The sequence below is a fragment of the Salvelinus sp. IW2-2015 genome, linkage group LG26 (assembly GCF_002910315.2).
Source record: "Salvelinus sp. IW2-2015 linkage group LG26, ASM291031v2, whole genome shotgun sequence".
Classification (NCBI taxonomy): Eukaryota; Metazoa; Chordata; class Actinopteri; order Salmoniformes; family Salmonidae; genus Salvelinus; species Salvelinus sp. IW2-2015.
Genome location: NC_036866.1, coordinates 34670804 through 34692446, shown reverse-complemented (window position 1 = coordinate 34692446; position 21643 = coordinate 34670804). Strand labels below are relative to the sequence as shown.

The 21643-nt window shown below is 41.7% G+C and overlaps 1 protein-coding gene across 1 annotated transcript in view; it reads left to right on the top strand.

The window, feature by feature from the left end:
* Window positions 1-21643, top strand: part of LOC111952558 (inositol 1,4,5-trisphosphate-gated calcium channel ITPR2) — a 160347-nt gene that overhangs the window by 123859 nt on the left and 14845 nt on the right. The window contains exons 52-54 of the mRNA XM_023971370.3: window positions 4906-5036; window positions 5833-5998; window positions 8612-8772. Coding sequence (XP_023827138.1) covers window positions 4906-5036; window positions 5833-5998; window positions 8612-8772 — 458 coding nt within the window. The remainder of the gene's footprint in view (window positions 1-4905; window positions 5037-5832; window positions 5999-8611; window positions 8773-21643) is intronic.

The window sequence follows — 21643 nt, the reverse complement described above, 5'->3', positions numbered from 1 at the left end:
AGTTATCACCCGGTGGTAGTTATCACCCGGTGGTAGTTATCACCCGGTGGTAGTTATCACCCGGTGGTAGTTATCACCCGGTGGTAGTTATCACCGGGCAGTACAGCATGAGATGGATGGTTAATTTTATCATTACCCGCTGTTCTCTCTTCAGACACTCTGCTTATCAATAGTGAAATAGGGCTGGAGAGTAAACAGAATAGATTTTAGTGTTGTCAGTTAGAGCTGACAGGAATATAGACTTTGAGTAGTAGGATGGATTTTTTGCTTTATGTCATAACTATGTGTAATTACTAGTAAACACAATTTTACTAAACATAGTTTATAAGACTATGGATTTTAGATAAACCTCTGTCTCTGTTGACTGACTGTGTGCGTGCACGCTTACACGTTCATGCATCTGTGCGTGGAACATTAATTGCCTGTGCCGTTGCACACTTCCCCATGTGTGTGAGCTTTCCAGAGCGTGAGTGCATGCATACAAGAGTGTGGGCGTGCTTTCGCACAACATTCGGGCAGTCAGGGAGAGACAACTTGCCAGCACATATGCACCTGTTGCATAATCTGGCGCGGTGGTCGTGCAGCGCAGAACAGAGCGGCGCTCTTATGTAACCGGCTGGTCTGGGGTGTGTGTTTATTGTACCGTCTGTCTGTGGGCTGAGCTGTCTGAGTGCACAGCGGGAGCTCCAGGCCTGGACTTTACTTGCCACAGGGTTTCCGTTAGACGGTAATAGCCGGCTTTTGGTCGATATTCTTTTTATTATTGGTGCCAGCCAATTGTCTGGGAGAGAGAGAGAGAAAAATCCCTTTGCGAAATAATGCATTTTATCCTTAATTGATGTAAATACCAGTGGATGTAGCGTGAGAGCTGCTGATACAGCTCAAACAGCTGTTTGTTTCTGCTGGAGTGAAACATGTGCTTTAATAAGACCAGTCATTGCACAACAATTCTAAAGCCAATCGCATTTTTAAAAAACTATGGCCACGATTAAAAATACATTTATATTATTACACTGCTCAAAAAAATAAAGGGAACACTAAAATAACACATCCTAGATCTGAATGAATGAAATATTCTTATTAAATACTTTTTTCTTTACATAGTTGAATGTGCTGACAACAAAATCACACAAAAATGATCAATGGAAATCAAATTTATCAACCCATGGAGGTCTGGATTTGGAGTCACACTCAAAATTAAAGTGGAAAACCACACTACAGGCTGATCCAACTTTGATGTAATGTCTTAAAACAAGTCAAAATGAGGCTCAGTAGTGTGTGTGGCCTCCACGTGCCTGTATGACCTCCCTACAACGCCTGGGCATGCTCCTGATGAGGTGGCGGATGGTCTTCTGAGGGATCTCCCCCAGACCTGGACTAAAGCATCCGCCAACTCCTGGACAGTCTGTGGTGCAACGTGGCGTTGGTGGATGGAGCGAGACATGAAATTGTCTCAGATGTGCTCAATTGGATTCAGGTCTGGGGAACGGGCGGGCAGTCCATAGCATCAATGCCTTCTCTTGGCAGGAACTGCTGAACACTCCAGCCACATAGGTCTAGCATTGTCTTGCATTAGGAGGAACACAGGGCCAACCGCACCAGCATATGGGTCTACAAGGGGTCTGAGGATCTCAATCTCGGTAGCTGAATGGCAGGTCAGGCTACCTCTGGCGAGCACATGGAGGGCTCCCCCCAAAGAAATGCCACCCCACACCATGACTGACCCACCGCCAAACCGGTCATCTGCTGAGGGATGTTGCAGGCAGCAGAACGTTCTCCACGGTGTCTCCAGACTCTGTCACGTCTGTCACATGTGCTCATGTGCTCAGTGTGAACCTGCTTTCATCTGTGAAGAAGAGCACAGGGCGCCAGTGGCGAATTTGCCAATCTTGGTGTTCTCTGGCAAATGCCAAACGTCCTGCACGGTGTTGGGCTGTAAGCACAACCCCCACCTGTGGACGTCGGCCCTCATACCACCTCATGGAGTCTTGTTTGACCGTTTGAGCAGACACATGCACATTTGTGGCCTGCTGGAGGTCATTTTGCAGGGCTCTGGCAGTGCTCCTCCTTGCACAAAGGCGGAGGTAGCGGTCCTGCTGCTGGGTTGTTTCCTCCTACGGCCTCCTCCACGTCTCCTGATGTACGGGCCTGTCTCCTGGTAGCGCCTCCATGCTCTGGACACTACGCTGACAGACACAGCAAACCTTCTTGCCACAGCTCGCATTGATGTGCATCCTGGATGAGCTGCACTACCTGAGCCACTTTGTGTGGGTTGTAGACTCCGTCTCATGCTACCACTAGAGTGAAAGCACCACCAGCATTCAAAAGTGACCAAAACATCAGCCAGGAAGCATAGGAACTGAGAAGTGGTCTGTGGTCACCACCTGCAGAACCACTCCTTTATTGGGGGTGTCTTGCTAATTGCCTCTATTTTCCACCTGTTGTCTATTCCATTTGCACAACAGCATGTGAAATTTATTGTCAATCAGTGTTGCTTCCTAAGTGGACAGTTTGATTTCACAGAAGTGTGATTGACTTGGAGTTACATTGTGTTGTTTAAGTGTTCCCTTTATTTTTTTGAGCAGTGTATTATTTTCTATTATTTATTTTCTAAAGACTTCTATATGCCATTGAAACCAGTAGCCTTTTTCTCTCATGTTCTATTGGTTTTCAAATCAACTTTATTTAATTGTCCAGTAGCCAATGCCACAATCCTAGTCATTAGCAACCCATGCTAGTTGTTGCATATTTAAATCTCCCCTCTTTCTAAGTTTCTAACAGATATTTTCATTCGCACGTAGCCTACTGCCTTGTGTGCATTGCTGCGCTTATAATTGGATGTAGCCTAGGCCTAGTGGTTGTATGAATTTGGGATCTATCATCCCCCAACTGTCCCAGAGTCTGTTTGAAATAGGCTATTTCTTTCTTGGACCGAACGACAAGATGACCAATAGAATAGGGCAACTTTTCTACTGTGGGGGATAGTAGATTGACATAGGCTAGTGATTTTGCTGTTTGTCTTGTTGGCTGAGGAAAAGTAAATGTGGGTAGTTATTCTAACATAGGCGGCATGTGAGTTTCAAGTTTGGCAAAGCAAATTTTCACCATAAAAAATACACCTTTTATAATGGCAGGCATTCCATGCATCCTCACATTTGCGGACTTATGTAAGATAGTCTACTATTCCTAATGTGATGATTAGGTTGGATAGTCGTAGTGGCTTAGGGTATCAGATAGCAGGCTATATCCTACATTTATTCTCCTTTTTTGCACAGGAAAACATTGGCCTTTTTATAAACACATTTCAAGCAATTCTACTACACTATGTATGACTGGAGACATTAGCAGAAACTTTTTTAATATGACAGGGTAGGCTACTCTGCTAACACTGACAAACAGATCAATAAAAACGACGTTGTCTGATCCATATATTAGGCCTACGAAAAGGAGCGACACAAATACAACGTCTATATAACCTGGAGGAGGAAATGATTGTTCAAATACAAACAAAAGTGGCACTGACCCAATGATAAAGACAGTGACTATGCACACTCACCGAGGATATGGCCGATGTTCTCCGCTAGTGCCAATAAGAGTACTACTTTTCACTAAATTAAGTTGAGAATCTTGATAATTAAAAGACAAATTGGAGTCTTTTCATTGTCTTCTCGTTACAGCAATAGCCATTTGTTTTCCAAACAGTTTTTTTGAGATTGTATTTTTAAATATTTCGATATGCCTGGCTGGGGGTCTCTGCTTTTCACTGACAGTCGCAACTCAACAATCATCTATTTGGTATTTGCCACAAGCTCTGCTCAAATTGCAGGCCCTTCTGACTATAGTCTATACGAGTATCATTTTTTCCTAATGATCCTCTGTGGCCAAATCATGCTTTCTGGTGTAGTAGCCTATTTTGACGGATTTTATTTATTTATATATAGACAGGAGTAAACTGATTAGGCTATATCATTTTGGCAATCTAATTCGATGTACTTTAGGGAAAGCTTCTCTAGCCTTATGGAGTCACTGCCTATGTATTCTAACATCTTCCAAATGCCCATCGAAATTCATTAAGAATGATGCATGCTGTTGTATATGAGTTGTATGTCCTGTTAAGACATGTCGTTTTGAGAACCGTGCGTGGACGCCCTAATCCGGTCACGCAACAGACGGATGTGGGTCCGGTAAATTTCTTACATGCTCTGTAAATTAAAATGCTGCCGGTCAAATGTCCGCCGCCACATGTTCCTAACGGAAACACTGCGCTGCCAGTATTGGTTTGAATCCGGTCCACTGCTCTTTCAGCACTTTCAGACCATAGCTAGTTCAGTTAGTTCTCAGTCCTTAGTGTAGAGTAATCGTGGAGAGGGAGAAGCAGAGGTATATAGGGGATGACTCATCGTCCTTTGTTCTCTAGTCCAGTGTGTGTCTATGGATCACCTGCACTACAGGGGCCTCGACACGTGACCTCACCGGCTCCTCTCTATTTTTATCCCTCCTTCTCTGACAATGTTCTCACCCTCTCGATCTCTCTCTCGCTGTTTTCTTTAAAACCCTCCTCCCCTGTTTTGAAATCTGTCACATAGAGGGGTCACATCCTCCCACGTTTCAGTGTTCAAACTCTTTCATCCAGTGTTGTGAGCACAAGCTTTTGTTGAAGTCTACTATTGTGAGGGGATTTCAACCTGAATCTGATATAGACATGTACAGCTTTTTGAAATGTGAACTTGTCACTCGTTGTCAGGTAGATTCAAGATACTACCACCTTTTGATGTGTACATCTATCATTAGTTATCTAACACACAGTATGGAGAAGCAGGAGGGGGAAATGGCCTGCCCTGCTGCGTTGCGCTCACACACACAGACACACTCCTCATGGCTGTATGTTTTGATGTGTGTGTCCAGTGATGGCGGGGGAGGACGATGGGACGGAGCGTGTGTGTGACACTCTGCTGATGTGTATCGTGACGGTGCTGAACCAGGGCCTGAGGAACGGAGGGGGAGTGGGAGACGTGCTGAGGAAACCTTCCAAAGACGTGAGTGACATGGTCCAATCAGTCAGTCCATCAATCAGTTGATCAATGAACCAGTCAGTAAGAAAATGTACTAAAACAAAGGGCCAACTCTTTTTCATGATGATGCTGGTGGTGATGATTACAGTTCTATTGATGGTATTAATCGGGATGATGATTATGAGGATGTGGATAGCAGGGGTGGAAAAAGTACTCCATTTTCATACTTGAGTAAAAGTAAAGATACCTTAATAGAAAATGACTCAAGTAAAAGTGAGTCACCCAGTTAAATACTACTTGAGTAAAAGTATTTGGTTTTAAATATACTTAAGTATCAAAAGTGAATAGAATTGCTCAAATATACTAAAGTATCAAAAGTAAAATAATATTAACTTCCTTATTTTGAGGAAACGGCACAATTTTTTTTATTTTTTTTTATTGACGGATAGCCAGGGCATACTCCAACACTCAGACATAATTTACAAACAAAGCATTTTTTAGTGAGTCCGCCATATAAGAGGTAGTAGGGATGACCAGGGATGTTCTCTTGAAAAGTGTGTGAATTGGACCATTTTCCTGTCCAAATTGTGGGTGTCAGGGAAAATGTATGGAGTAAAAGGTACATTATTTTCTTTAGGAATGTGGTGAAGTAAAAGTTGGCAAAAATATATATAGTAAAGTACAGATACACAAAAAAAATACTTAAGTAAAAAATACTTTAAAGTACTACTTAAATACTTTACACGAGGTGGATAATGCTGATACTTTGATGCTGAAGATCACTCTCTCGTTGTTTCTCACCGGTCCACTCGTTACCCAGGATCCTCTGTTTGTGGCCCGTGTGGTGTATGACCTGCTGTTCTTCTTCATCGTCATCATCATCGTCCTCAACCTCATCTTCGGCGTCATCATCGATACGTTCGCTGACCTGAGGAGCGAGAAGCAGAGGAAGGAGGAGATACTGAAGACCACCTGCTTCATCTGTGGTGGGTTCACAGCCCTACACAGCACTACATAACTCTATATAGCACTACATAGAAGACTACAGAGCACCACATAACACTACGCAGCACTACGTAACAGTACACAGAACTACATAGCAGGAAAATACATATTGTACAGTTCTGTCGCGTTATGTGTGGGTTTTTGTATCGTCCTGATGCGACGTTCTACGGTAAATTTCTTGCGTTTTGCCACTTTAATAGCAATACTCCCTCTACTGTCTTGCAATGTTAGAATAAAATCTGACTTCCTTTTGTGCTTGCTGCCTGTACATATCGAACATTACTATGAAGTATGTGCTGTAGATATACAACAAGACCGTATAGAGAGTAGGGGTGTGAGGATCTCGTCATACTTGTATTCAGAATTGTATCTGTATCATCACACTTAATACTCGTGATCGGGAAAACCCGGAAGTGCATTTTAAATGCAAGTAAAGCTTATACCTCAAGTGCGCATTACTGCGCTATCAGTCAAAGTGCATCTCAGAGCACATCGTTATGTTCCTTTGCTCATTCACACACATTATTAAACGACCCCGACCAGTGGCAATGCACATGATTAACTTAGTCCTATTCAATGATCAATGAAATAGGATAATATATACAGTGGGGAGAACAAGTATTTGATACACTGCCGATTTTGCAGGTTTTCCTACTTACAAAGCATGTAGAGGTCTGTAATTTTTTATCATAGGTACACTTCAACTGTGAGAGACGGAATCTAAAACAAAAATCCAGAAAATCACATTGTATGATTTTTAAGTAATTAATTTGCATTTTATTGCATGACATAAGTATTTGATACATCAGAAAAGCAGAACTTAATATTTGGTACAGGAACCTTTGTTTGCAATTACAGAGATCATACGTTTCCTGTAGTTCTTGACCAGGTTTGCACACACTGCAGCAGGGATTTTGGCCCACTCCTCCATACAGACCTTCTCCAGATCCTTCAGGTTTTGGGGCTGTCGCTAGGCAATACGGACTTTCAGCTCCCTCCAAAGATTTTGTCTGTATGTATGTACAGTTGAAGTCGGAGTCATTAAAACTCGTTTTTCAACCACTCCACCACTTTCTTGTTTACAAACTATAGTTTTGGCATGTCGGTTAGGACATCTACTTTTGTGCATGGCCCAAGTAATTTTTCCAACAATTGTTTACAGACAGATTATTTCACTTATTATTCACTGTATCAAAATTCCAGTGGGTCAGAAGTTTACATACACTAAGTTGACTGTGTGTTTTAAACATCTTGGAAAATTCCAGAACATTATGTCATTGCTAGAAGCTTCTGATAGGCTAATTGAAGTGAAGCACGGGGGTGGCAGCATCATGTTTTGGGGGTGCTTTGCTGCAGGAGGGACTGGTGCACTTCACACATTCGATGGCATCATGAAGAGGGAAAATTATGTGGATATATTGAAGCAGCATCTCAAGACATCAGTCAGGAAGTTAAAGCTTGGTCGCAAATGGGTCTTCCAAATGGACATTGACTCCAAGCATACTTTCAAAGGTGTGGCAAAATGGCTTGAGGACATCAAAGTCAAGGTATTGGAGTGGCCATCACAAAGCCCTGACCTCAATCCCATAGAAAATTTGTGGGCAGAACTGAAAAAGCGTGTGCGAGCAAGGAGGCCTACAAACCTGACACAGTTACACCAGCTCTGTCAAGAGGAATGGGCCAAAATTCACCCAACTTATTGTGGGAAGCTTGTGGAAGGCTACCCGAAACATTTGACCCAAGTTAAACAATTTAAAGTCAATGCTACCAAATACTAATTGAGTGTATGTAACTCCTGACCCACTGGGAATGTGATGAAAAAAATAAAAGATGAAATAAATCATTCTCTCTACTATTATTCTGACATTTCACATTCTTAAAATAAAGTGATGATCTTAGGATCTAACCTGACCTAACCTGACCTAAGGCAGGGAATTTTTACTTGGATTACATTTCAGGAATTGTGAAAAACTGAGTTTAAATTTATTTGGCTAAGGTATATGTAAACTTCCGACTTCGTGTGTGTGTGGCTGGCTGGCTGGCTTTTCAACAACAAAAATTACTATATTGCCTGCATTTATTCCAGACACAGATTTAGATTTAACTCCCATATAACTTTTGTGAGGAGAAAACCTTTTCTCTCCCGACACTTATGCCACAACATTTGTACAATCAAAAATAAACTATCTACGTTTGTCATTTTGTTTTCTATTGATCTGTCGCTCGGTAAACATGCCTGGGCGAGAATAAATAATAGCAATAATTGCCGCCCGTTTGTTTACAGACTGAAGAACTAGCCTTTAGTTGTTTAGAGCACAGAGTGCTTCACACTGTTTGAGTGAAAGAGATGTGTGCTGTCAGCTGACAATTACATTTTTCTAATCACAGATAATTACAAAGATACTTGTCAATTGTATTTGGAAAGTTCTCCATATTTGTTACGATACTCGTTGTGTCCGAGTACTCAGCACACCCCTAATAGAGAGGCTCTAAAATATAATTAAGAACAGCAACGAAACTGCAGGATATGACAAAGGTAAAGTGAATTGGTGGATCAGTATATCAGTGAATAAGTACTGTTTTTCCTCACTCAGGGTTGGAGAGGGATAAGTTTGACAACAAGACTGTGTCCTTTGAGGAGCACATCACGTCGGAACACAACATGTGGCACTATCTGTACTTCCTGGTTCTGGTGAGGGTGAAGGACCCCACAGAGTACACCGGCCCAGAAAGCTACGTGGCCCAGATGATCAAGGTGGGTAGTTGTTGAGCTACCTCTTCCATGATCTACACAGGTCTTCACATCAACACCTCTGTGTTGCATGATAGAACGGTGTGTCTATTTTAGCACCAAGGTACTGGTGATGCAATGATGAGTCAGGATTTTATATTTGAACCTCATCTGTGTTGAATGTGAAAACAGTGTTGGAACGTTGAATTCTGACTCCTTGCTGTCACTGCCATTTCAAAGGTATTGGCTGTTTTTACATGTGTAGCATGTCTGTTATGAGTACACACACTCGCACAAACACACAGTTTGTCCTTTAAATGTATGCTGTAGTGTCTCAAGGTGTCCTCAGCAGCCAGAGGCAGTGAAAAATCTGCCAACGTGCCCTTGAGCAAGGTACTTAACCCTAATTGCTCCTGTAAGTTACTCTGGATAAGAGCGTCTGCTAAATGACTAAAATGTAAATGATAAATGTGTTCCGGTCTGACTGTGAATCATCAGCCTCTGCAGCAGACCCCCCGCAAAAGAGCGAAAAACACCACAAAACATGACTGAGCCCAGCATCACAACCTCCCTCTCTACCTTTCCCTTTCTCTTAGACTTGGTTATAAAGCTACAGTGCACTTCTCAGAAACTAGGGACTGCCACTCTGATCTTTCTCCCTCCTAGGGTTTTACTACTGACATGCAGTAAGGGTGGCAACGTCCTGTCTGAAAACGTGCCACAACCTGTCCGGGGAAAAAAAGCAATACAGAGGAGGCATTTATGTATGGGCTGTTATGATGCAGTTCTAATGCATTGTTCGAGTTGTCATACCCATGTCTTAAACCCCTTATAATCATCTCATAATGATCCTGACTAATACCAGCGAGTTTCAATCTGTTGAAGTGTTGAAACAAACAGATACATAACATATTATTTGTCATTACAAAAGCTCATACATGATTATAACATGTTATAAAGCGTTATAGCTGGATGCTTTAAATAAAGCTTTATCAGAAGGGGTTTTAGTTGGTTGCCAAGAGGTTAATGTGTTCAAACATCATTGCAGTGGGTTCGAACAACTATTTGCATAACAAATAGTTGACGACTGAATGTAATTGACATGTTTTAAAGAAGTGATGGCCAGTCAGCCTGAGGTACTGGTGCATGGTGATGTCATGGTGAGTCAGGAGTTGTAGATGTACATCTCTTTAGATGTTGGCCCTATAAACACTGTGATTGGCAGAAAGCAACCTGGATTTATAGACAATAGTCAGTCCCAGATCTGTATCTCTTCTGAACAATATAAGATCAAGATCTGTGTACGTTCAGCTCTGAGAAATATTTAGTCTATTCTGTTGACATGTCATTAGTTGCTGTATTAGACAGCACTAAAGTGCATTGCGGAGCTCAGGCTGTGTTCTCTGCAGTTTGCTTTAGGTGAACACGCACACCGCAGTCCTTACTCAGTCTGAGGGGTGGACTAGCTAATTAACGCAGTCTTTCCACCGCTCTCCCTCCCTGTCTGTACGCAGTGCACTGACACCTGGGGAGAGTATCACATATGCACACACACAAACACAAAACACAGTTTCCAAGACTCTGAGAATGAGTGTGTCCGCCTGGTAAATACAGAATTACAGTGCATTCGTAAAGTGTTCAGACCCCTTGACTTTTTCCACATTTTGTTACGTTACAGCCTTATTCTAAAATGGATTAAATAATTTCCCCCCTCAATCTACACACAATGCCACATAATGACAAAGCAAAAACAGGTTTTTGGAAATGTTTGCAAATGTATATATTTAAAAAAAAAAAAAACGGATAACATTTACATAAGTATTCAGGCCCTTTACTCCGTACTTTGTTGAAGCACCTTTGGCAGCGATTATAGCCTCAAGTTTTCTTGGGTATGATGCTACAAGCTTGGCACAACTGTATTTTGGGAGTTTCTCCACTTCTTCTCTGCAGATCCTCTCAAGCTCTGTCAGGCTCTATGGGGAGTGTCGCTGCACAGCTATTTTCAGGTCTTTCCAGAGATCTTCGATCGTGTTTAAGTCCGGGCTCTGGCTGGGCCACTCAAGGACATTCACAGATGTGTCCCGAAGCCTCTCCTGCGTTGTCTTGGCTGTGTGCTTAGGGCCGTTATCCTGTTGGAAGGTGAACCGTCGCCCCAGTCTGAGGTCCTGAGCGCTCTGGAGCAGGTTTTCATCAAGGATCTCTCTGTACTTTGCTCTGTTCATCTTTCCCTTGATCCTGACTAGTCTCCCAGTCCCTGCTGCTGAAAAACATTCCCACAGCATGATGCTGCCACCACCATTGTTCACCGTATGGATGGTGCCAGGTTTCCTCCAGACGTGACACTTTGCGTTTAGGCCAAAGAGTTTAATCTTGGTTTCATCAGACCAGATAATCTTGTTTCTCATGGTCTAAGAGTCCTTCAGGTGCCTTTTGGCAAACTCAAAGCGGACTGTCATGTGCCTTTTACTGAGGAGTGGCTTCCGTCTGGCCACTATCATAAAGGCCTGATTGGTGGAGTGCTGCAGAGATGGTTGTCATTCTGGAAGGTTCTCCCATCACCACAGAGGAACTCTGGAGCTCTGTCAGAGTGACCGCGGGATTCTTGGTCACCTCCTTGACCAAGGCCCTTTTCCCCCAATTGCGAGTGTCATAACAAAGGGTCTCAATACTTATGTAAATAAGATATTTCTGTTTTTGAAAAATGTCAAAAAACCTGTTTTCGCTTTGTCGTAATGGGGTGTCGTGTGTAGATTGATGAGGGGGAAAAAGAATTGTCAATTTTAGAATAAGGCTGTAACGTAAAGAATGCACTGTAAACGGCCTTGAGCAAAAGTTCAAAAAATGGTGTGCTTGTTATGACACCAAGCACAGAGCCAGCAGGTACAGTGCCTTCGGAAGTATTCATACCCCTTGATTTATTCCACATTTTGTTGTTACATCCTGAATTCAAAATTGATTCAATAAAATAAAAAATCTCACCCATCTACACACAATGCCTGATAATGACAATGTGAAAACATGTTTTTAGAAAATGTAGCTAATTTATTGAAAATGAAATACAGAAATATCAAATTTACATAATTGTTCACACCCTTGAGTCAGTACTTTTTGGAAGCACCTTTGGCAGCGATTACAGCTGAGTAAGTGAGTCTTTCTGGGTAAGTCTCGAAGAGCTTTCCACACCTGGATTGTGCAACATTTGCCCATTTTATTCTTTAAAAAAATCTTCAAGCTCTGTCAAATTGGCTGTTGATCATTTCTAGACAACCATTTTCAGGGAGATTTTCAAGTAGGTTTAAGTTACAACTGTAACTCAGCCACTCAGGAACAGCCACTGTCTTCTTAGTAAACAACTTCAGTGTAGATTTGGCCATGTGTTTTAGGTTATTGTCATGCTGGAAGGTGAATTCCTCTCCCAGTGTGGAAAGCAGACTGAACCAGGTTTTCCGCTAGGATTTTGCCTGTGCTTCGTTCCATTCTCTTTTTTATCCTGAATAACTCCCCAGTCCTTAACGATTACAAGCATACCCATAACATAATGCAGCCACCACTATGCTTGAAAATATGGAGAGTGGTAATCAGTAATGTGTTGTATTGGATTTTCCGCAAACATATCACTTTGTATTCAGGACAAAAAGTTAGTTGCTTAGCCACCTTTTTTGCAGTATTACTTTTAGTGACTTGATGCAAACAGGATGCACAGGAGGTCTGTGGTTAAATCGAGTGTGCCTACTGCGCTAGCCAATCGAATAGCTCAAATCACAGTGCCTACAAGTTTGATACTAGCCTACGTGAGATTTCATAACTTTTAAATCCATGACCAGAGAGACTGTCAAATAATACAGCAAGGAGCTGATGTTTTTATGAATGAGTTCATGTTACATTTTTAATTCAGCACTGTCCAAACTGTTTTTATTCAACACTATTACAAAACATAAAATGCCTACTCCCACTTGCGCTGCAGTGAATGAGTAGCCCTGTGTTTTTATTATTATTAGCAGCTCGTCGTGTCTTTATAGGAATATTTCACTTTCACTGGTCATAGGAACAACAATTTGTGCTTGAGGCAGATGCGGTGTGGCTCGAGGTTCGCCATCAGATGGAAGACTGCGTCCCCTGTCTCTGGTCAGTCTCACAGGAGGAAAGGAAGGAGATAGCAGAGACTGTGAGAGGCTGACCCTTTGCTGCTCCCTCCCTCCGCTGAGACTAATGCCATGTTCAAGACAACTGGAAACTCAGCCATTTCCGACTTCAGTGCATTCAAGACATCTGTGAATTCTGGGGGGAAAATGAGATCCGACTGGGAAAAATTGTTTTGAAGGGTCATCCAACTCGGAATTCTAAGTCGTAAACCTGGGCATCTTTCTAGAGACCCGACATTCCGACCTGAACATCGCTGACGTCGTGATTTTACTTAATTTGTTTTACCTCTGGAGATTGCATGGCTGTGTGCTCGATTTTATACACCTGTCAGCAACGAGCGTGACTGAAATAGTAGAATCCAATAATTTGAGGTGGTGTCCACATGTAGTTTAGCATCAGTCCAGTGAAGTAAAAAAGGGAATTATTTCAATTTATACTCAGCTGTGCCTCGCAAGTGCTACACCAACTGATGTATTTTATCAAAGCTTGAGTATTGAAATATAATATGGTCTGAGAAGAACAATATTGACAGGCCTGGCATATAGCAAATATTCTGCGATAATGTATTAGGCCTGCCTACTGCACAAACCTCATTCCTACATTACTGTTTTTATTAAGTTAGTGTTACATTTTTTAAGTCATGTTTTAAAACAAATCTGAGCGGTAGATCTCTGCTTGCTTTTTGACTGTGAAAGTGATCTTTACTCAGAAAAGCTTGTTGACTGCTGTTCAGGCTTCCTCTTTTTCACTCTTGTCAATTAGGTTAGTATTGTGGAGTAACTACAGTCCATCCTCAGTTTTCTCCTATCACAGCCATTAAACTCTGTAACTGTTTCAAAGTCACCATTAGCCTCATGGTGAAATCCCTGAGCGGTTTCCTTGCTCTTCGGCAACTGAGTTAGGAACGACGGCTGTAACTTTGTAGTGACTGGGTGTATTGATACACCATCCAAATTGTAATTAATAACTTCACCGTGCTCCATGATATTCAATGTCTGCTTTTTATTTTTACCCATATACCAATAGGTACCCTTCTTTGCGAGGCATTGGAAAACCTCTCTGGTTTTTGTGATTTGAATCTGGGTTTGAAATTCACTGCTCGACTGAGGGACCTTACAATTATTTGTATGTGTGGGATACAGAGATGAGGTAGTCATAAAAAAAACTATGTTAAACACTATTACTGCACACAGAGTGAGTCCATGCAACTTATTATGTGACTTGTTAAGCACATCTTTACTCCTGAACTTTTTTAGGCTTGCCATAACAAATGGGATGAATACTTCAGCTTTTCATTTTGTATTAATTTGTTTAAAAAAATGTTAAACTTAATTCTACTTTGATGTTATGGTGTATTGTATGTAGGACAACATTTCTCTATTTAATACAAAGTCAAGGGATGTGAATACTTTCTGAAGGCACTGCAGCCACAGCTCTGTTACATAACCCATCTCAAGTGGCCCGCTAATAGCTCAGCCCTGCCTGGCACGTGTTCTCCTGTCCCGCTCGCTCGCTCTCTCGCTCGCTCTGTCACTCACTCTCACACACACGCATTATCACGCCACGAGTCAATTATTCCTTAGCAACGTGGCCGTCACTTGTCGGTTGTCGGCGGCAACAGGAGAGGGGAAGACGGGCGGTGAGGGGCCTCTGAACTCGTGATCTATAGAGAGGCCAAAGGTCAAAATGTCCTGTTGGGGGGCACACACAAATGCGTACACACACGCCGCACAGTCTCTCTCACACATACACACACACTCCTCTCTTTGTGTCTATGTTTACCTAGGTGAGTCAAGCAGAAGGCAGCACATCCTGTTGTACAGTCTCCAGCAGAGATGGGTGTATTGAACAACGTTGGTGCTCTTTCTCAAGACGCTGGATAACACAATCACGTGCTGCTTGGTTTTCTACCGTTGTAGTGTTTGATACCAGTGTAGTGTACTACAGTCCACTAGGGTTGGTTATGGAAGTGGATGGGTCATGTGATGTAAAATGTGCGCACGTGCACTAGGGGTGTGACCGTTAAAAAAAGGTCAACAAAATTCGGATTGTTAACTGAAAATTCCTAAGCGTGAATTATTTTTTCCCCGACAATTTTAATAGCAATGCAGTCATCACAAAACTACCTGGTCCTGGTCATCATCATACAGGGTCAAATTCAAATGAAACAAATACCAAATGCATCAATGCTGTAACTTTAGTAGGAGGAGCTACTTCATTAACTTGCCCTGTAATGTACGAGGGAGAGGAAGCAGAGCAGCAGCTCAAGCAGCGAGCCGGGGAGGGGCCATGCGGTGTGCGTCTGAGTGATGAGGGTAGCAGAGGAGGGGGAGATGGCAACCAAGTCGACTCGCTCTGGTAGACTAACTTATTGCTAGTTATTTATCATCTCATCTGATTACCTAGTATCTGTCTTGACTGACCGAGAGAAGAAAGAAGCTAGTTAAGCTACCTAACGTTAGGATAATTGAGTCTACGTTACTTTTGAATTCCATCTTCCATTGATTAGCCTAGATATCTCTTAATATCTTGCCACATGGAGGCTCTAGCTCTGACTGTAGTCTAGTGCCGGTTAGATGACTTGTGATTGGATGACAATAACAAGCTACATGCGCCACTCTCGTGAAAAGCCGGAGCAGCAGCAGCATAAATAATTAAATGTTCTCTCTCTCTCTGCATTAAGCGCAATGTAGACCATCTGCATTGTGAATTCGCGTGGAATTTTACGAATTATTTATATTTTTTTATGGAAAACCAATACAAAAATGTATGTTTAAACAGTAAGAGAATGTTTCCATTTGTCACATCCATAGCGCGTACGCTAGGTGTGGTGCTATGTCAGAGAGTGACTAGCCAAATAACCATGGGCCATACAGAGGACACTTGACCTGACTATACTCCAAACATACTCTGGAGTTTAGTCATGGATCATTAACTTGTCATCCCTTTGAGCAGGTTTTACAGGTCTTAAGAGTGTGCCTCTCTGACTCTCACACGCTCATACAGTCTCTCTCGTTCTGTTTTTCTCTCTGTGTTACAGCAGTGTAGATTGCTCCGCTAGACTGCAGGCACAAAAAATGAACTCCTAAAATGGTTATTCCCCTAGTCACTATCATGCTGAGGCGTCTCCTTTGTCCATGTTCTGTTGTGTGCCTGGTGAAAAGCTTCACAGCAGTATTGCAACAGGCAACCACTGGAGAGCCACTGAGAGTGATGCAGTCTGTAGTATGAGACTTAGTGAGGTGACAGAATGGTTCAGTGAAGAAGTACTGAACCCCTGACTCAAACTCGTGCAGTACACTTGTTATTGTTTTGGCAGGCGATTGTGCCTAAGTGAATGTTTACACTGTGGGGTTATTTTGGGAAAGACTTGTTACGTCAGAGGTTGGCTGTGATTGTTTATACTAGTCCATACACACAGCTCAAATGTTAGTCTGGGGGCTGTTCGTTTTTTGTAAATGTTAGATTACATTTCCTCATGTTGTTCTAGATCACTCACGTCATGTTTAAGTTAAACGGATGAAGACAATACGTCATACTCTATTTCAGTGACGAGGGGGGAAGTGTAACGTATCTTTTTATCATTATTGAGGTCTGACCAGTGATTCCCAACCTTTTTCGCTTACTGTACCACCAACTGAATTTTGCTCTGCCCGGAGTACCCCTGGTTGGGAACCACTGGACTAGACTACACACCAAAGTCAAGTTCACTTCAACCCCCATTACAAATTTGAGTTCAAAATAATTTCCCATCATACATGGTTTTCCACAAAGTCTGATTGCACTGAAGGCTAAGATGGTATCCACTCACTATGAATAATTAGATATACTAGCCTAAATGTGTGTTATCAACAGTCCCATTTAAGACCATTGTACATCTAAGTTGTAAATATTAGGGCTATACAGTTGAAATCGGAAGTTTACATACACCTTAGCAAAATACATCTAAACTCAGTTTTTCACAATTCCTGACATTTAGTCCTAGTAAAAATTCCCTGTCTTTATTTTAAGAATGTGAAATGTCAGAATAACAGTAGAGAGAATGATTTATTTCAGCTTTTATTTCTTTCATCACATTCCCAGTGGTTCAGAAGTTTACATACATTCAATTAGTATTTGGTAGCATTGCCTTTAAATTGTTTAACTTGGGTCAAACGTTTCGGTAGCCTTCCACAAGCTTCCCAAAATAAGTTGGGTGAATTTTGGCCAATTCCTCCTGACAGAGCTGGTGTAACTGTGTCAGGTTTGTAGGCTTCCATGCTTGCACACACTTTTTCAGTTCTGCCCACATTTTTCCATAGGATTGAGGTCAGAGCTTTGTGATGGCCACTCCAATACCTTGACTTTGTTGTCCTTAAGCCATTTGCCACAACTTTGGAAGTATGCTTGGGGTTATTGTCCATTTGGAAGACCCATTTGCGACCAAGCTTTAACTTCCTGACTGATGTCTTGAGATGTTGCTTCGATATATCCACATAATTTTCCTGTCTCATGATGCCATCTATTTTGTGAAGTGCACCAGTTCCTCGTGCAGCAAAGCACCCCCACAACATGATGCTGCCACCCCCGTGCTTCACGGTTGAGATGGTGTTCTTATGCTTGCAAGCTTCCCCATTTTTCCTCCAAACATAACGAAGGTCATTATGGCCAAACAGTTCCCATTTTTGTTTCATCAGACCAGAGGACATTTCTCCAAAAAGTACCATATTTGTCCCCATGTGCAGTTGCAAACTGTAGTCTGGCTTTTTTATGGCGGTTTTGGAGCAGTGGCTTCTTCCTTGCTGAGCGGCCTTTCAGGTTATGTCGATATAGGACTCGTTTAACTGTGGATATAGATACTTTTGTACCTGTTTCCTCCAGCATCTTCACAAGGTCCTTTGCTGTTGTTCTGGGATTGATTTGCACTTTTCGCACCAAAATACGTTTATCTCTAGGAGACAGAACGCATCTCCTTCCTGAGCGGTATGATGGCTGCGTGGTCCCATGGTGTTTATACTTGTGTGCTATTGTTTGTACAGAGGAACGTGGTACCTTCAGGCGTTTGGAAATTGCTCCCAAGGATGAACCAGACTCCTGAAGGTCTAGGTCTTGGCTGATTTCTTTTGATTTTTCCATGATGTCAAGCAAAGAGGCACTGAGTTTGAAGGTAAGCCTTGAAATACATCCGCAGGTASACCTCCAATTGACTCAAATGATGTCAATTAGCCAAACAGAAGCTTCTAAAGCCATGACATAATTTTATGGAATTTTCCAAGCTGTTTAAAGGCACAGTCAACTTAGTGAATGTAAACTTCTGACCCACTGGAATTGTGATACAGTGAATTATAAGTGAAATAATCTGTCTGTAAACAAATGTTTGGAAAAATTTGTGTCATGTACAAAGTAGATGTTCTAAACGACTTGCCAAAACTATAGTTTGTTAACAAGAAATTTGTGGAGTGGTTGAAAAATGAGTTTTAATGACTCCAACCTAAGTGTATGTAAATTCCGACTTCAACTGTATATACAGTGGTTGTGCCACTAAAAGTTTTGAGATTTTGCTGCGGGACTTAGAGGTAATTTGTGGTTTAGTATCGTACCCTGCGTTACTACTTCCTTGTCCCAGACCAGCGCACGGGTGAGTTAGAGCACTGATTATGCTTTTGGGTCCCAAGGCGCTACTGTCTCTGAAAACATAAATCATTCTGAATAACAAACTGGCTTTTTTACAAATTAGCAACAACATCTCACCCCATGTTCAAGAATGGCCTTTTTCTTGTTCCTTTTACGTAATTTGAAAACAAAATCATCTCCAAAATATTGTTATTATTTAAACAAAGCGATTATATTAATTTAGAATTATATAAAAGCCCCTTCGATATTCTAACAGATATATTATTAACCCTTGTATTAGCAGGACAATATATATTGGTCATATTGGTCATGACCCCCGAGTGGTGCACAATGGGATTGCCTTGCAGTTCTCCAGCTGAATCCACTGAAATAGCGGTGGACGTGCGAGGTTCAAGCCACGAGGGCAGGGGGTACCCCGCCCCACTGGGTAGCACAGAGCAACACTTCTAGGGGCAATGCACGAATAGTGGCGCTGACTAGAGAAACATTCCCGCTGTTCTTAGTGCCAGTCTCTCACTAAAGGCGTCAGTCAAAAGTTATACTTAAATCCGAACCAGAATTCAACGAAAAATTACATGTAAGCACACATTTGTACATCCAAACTCTAAAAGTAATTGGAAAGGTAGATAGAAATTATTTGTGACATTGTGGTTATAATAAAGAATGCTGTGTTTTTATTTACAGTATTGATGGACAGCTGGTCGCATTTTGAAAACAGGTTTTCAAACACTTGTAGCCCGATTAGCAGGACAATACTCTTTATAGCCCGGCTTCTGTAGGCGTGAACATCCCCCTACTTGCAATGTATTCAATGCTTAAGTACGCTAAAGTGTTACATTTGCGAATAGCACTGTCCGTGACCAAAATCCCCAAGTCTACCAGTTCTTTTTATTTTTATGTCTCAAGTAGATTTTCCATTCCTCTTGAAAGCCCTAATCTGCTCACTTAAATGAATAGAGATCATGGTCATGGTGCTACATTATGTTGTTACAGCATAATCAAATGTGAGGACAATCGGCGATCTGCTGTATACTTATGGCCAATTCTAAGGTGAAAGTCACACCTTACCAGTACTCCTCACCCCGCCCCAAACTACACCCTTAAACAGCTTGTTTTTGAATGGTAACTGTGTTATCTAAAAAAAAAAAAATAAGAAAAAAAAAATACATTGCGACCAAAGAGAACAGACAAAATGGCCATTGTTTTCATCAAGCCAGCTTCTTTCTATGGTACTACCTGTTCCAGGGTTAGGACCGTAACCATGACAGGACTTGAAAATGAGCCGGAGCTGAGAGGATCACCAAAACTAAAGGTATTTTGGTTTCAGTGCATTTTCTTGAAAAAAAATGTATATGCTGTAGCCTATAAATGTGTAGGCATACTGTGTAATAAAATCAATAATTTAAATAAAGGTTAAATAAAAATAACAAATACAATTATTATGTACTAAAAACGTGTTTTTGCAGAGCATACAACAAAGCTGACAACCACCCGTGGAGATCAGTGGACAACGGGCCACACCGAAAATCACGTAGTTGCCAAGAAAGCAGTTAGTTTAGCTAGGTTCTTAAAATGTACGCAGCATTTGTGTGTTGGAGTCACTTTTAATTCTTAATTGAGCTACCGTTTTTATCATAGGCCACTGTAATCGATGGGGGCTCAGGGTGGTACCATTCTGCTCATCTGATGAAGGTGCACATCGATCAGATTCAAACTTTGAAGACCGAGATCAAGTCATTGAAGGCAGACCAGCAGAAAGAGAAACATTATTTGAGGGCAGAGATATGGGCAACAGCTGATGCATTGGTCCAGAGCCAGGCGGCATTAGTGGAGAGACAGGCGGAGAATGACGCATTGGCGAGGAACGAGATGAAGTCACAATCCATGCCAGGCACACCTGTGAGCTCTGGAACTCCACCTCCGACAGGCAGACAACATACATACATGACAACATGGCAGGTTCATCAGGTCGTCGGTTCACCCTGACATTTCCATTCCTCTTCTGACAACAGAACTTGACCAACTGCTCACCAGGCACAGCAAGGGCCATCCAGACCGTTATGCTGTTCTGCTATTCCAAGGATGGAATGTAATACTTGTCGGGAGACAAATATGCAATTATTGGCGGTCACTTACTTTTCGAAATACTGTAGGCCTACTGTAGGCGACATGAGTTTCACTAGTGTTGAGTAATGTGCTGTTAAAGAGCATATTGAAGTTAGAAGCAATAGGATTTGAAGCAATAGCCTACCCGCTGTGGTCAACTAATTTAGCACCGTTTCACGCTGCTCTGAGACAAGCATGGGGACTGGTCTTGATAAATCAATGACGTTTTTATTTTCACTGAATCTCCATTTGGGTATTGGTTAGACTACAATTAGAGTGTGGAAATATTATGCTCTTAGTACTGTAGCCTTCTCCCGACCATCCTTACAGAAACACTGAGAGTTTTTTGTTTTTCTTGGAAAAGAAACACAATAATATTAATCGAATTAATTAAGCAAAATTTCTTAAAGTCAGTCCCATATAATGTTTTACAAAATAAGGTTTTAAATTCTCTAGTACAATCACTATTGAAGGCTATCAAATGCTTCTCAAAGATGCCCTCTGGTGGTCAAACTACCACTAACTAGCTTTAATGGTTCCATGGCTGACACTTAAATAATGTGCCATAGAATTCTGTGGCACCATGCAAGCTGTGCTGCAGTACGCTGCAACTTTTAAAGGACGAACCACTGTATGTATGACATTTGCTTCGCACATTTAATTGTAGACATCTTGTTTGTGATGTAATTATGATAATGTACGGATGTCATTTTATGTGATTATTATTATATTTATGAAACATTGGTTATGTATTTCTTTCCTTTTGTTTCCATTAAAGTCCATCTAGTGAAGGGTGTTAAATTAAACTTCTTACGGCTGATATGACAACAGCCAGTGAAAGTGCAGGGCGCCAAATTCAAACAACAGAAATCTCGTAATTAAAATTCCTCAAACATACAAGTATTTTACACCATTTTAAAGATAAACTTGTTGTTAATCCCACCGCAGTGTCCGATTTCAAAAAGGCTTTACGACGAAAGCACACCATCTGAATATGTTAGGTCAGTACCTAGTCACAGAAAAACACAGCCAT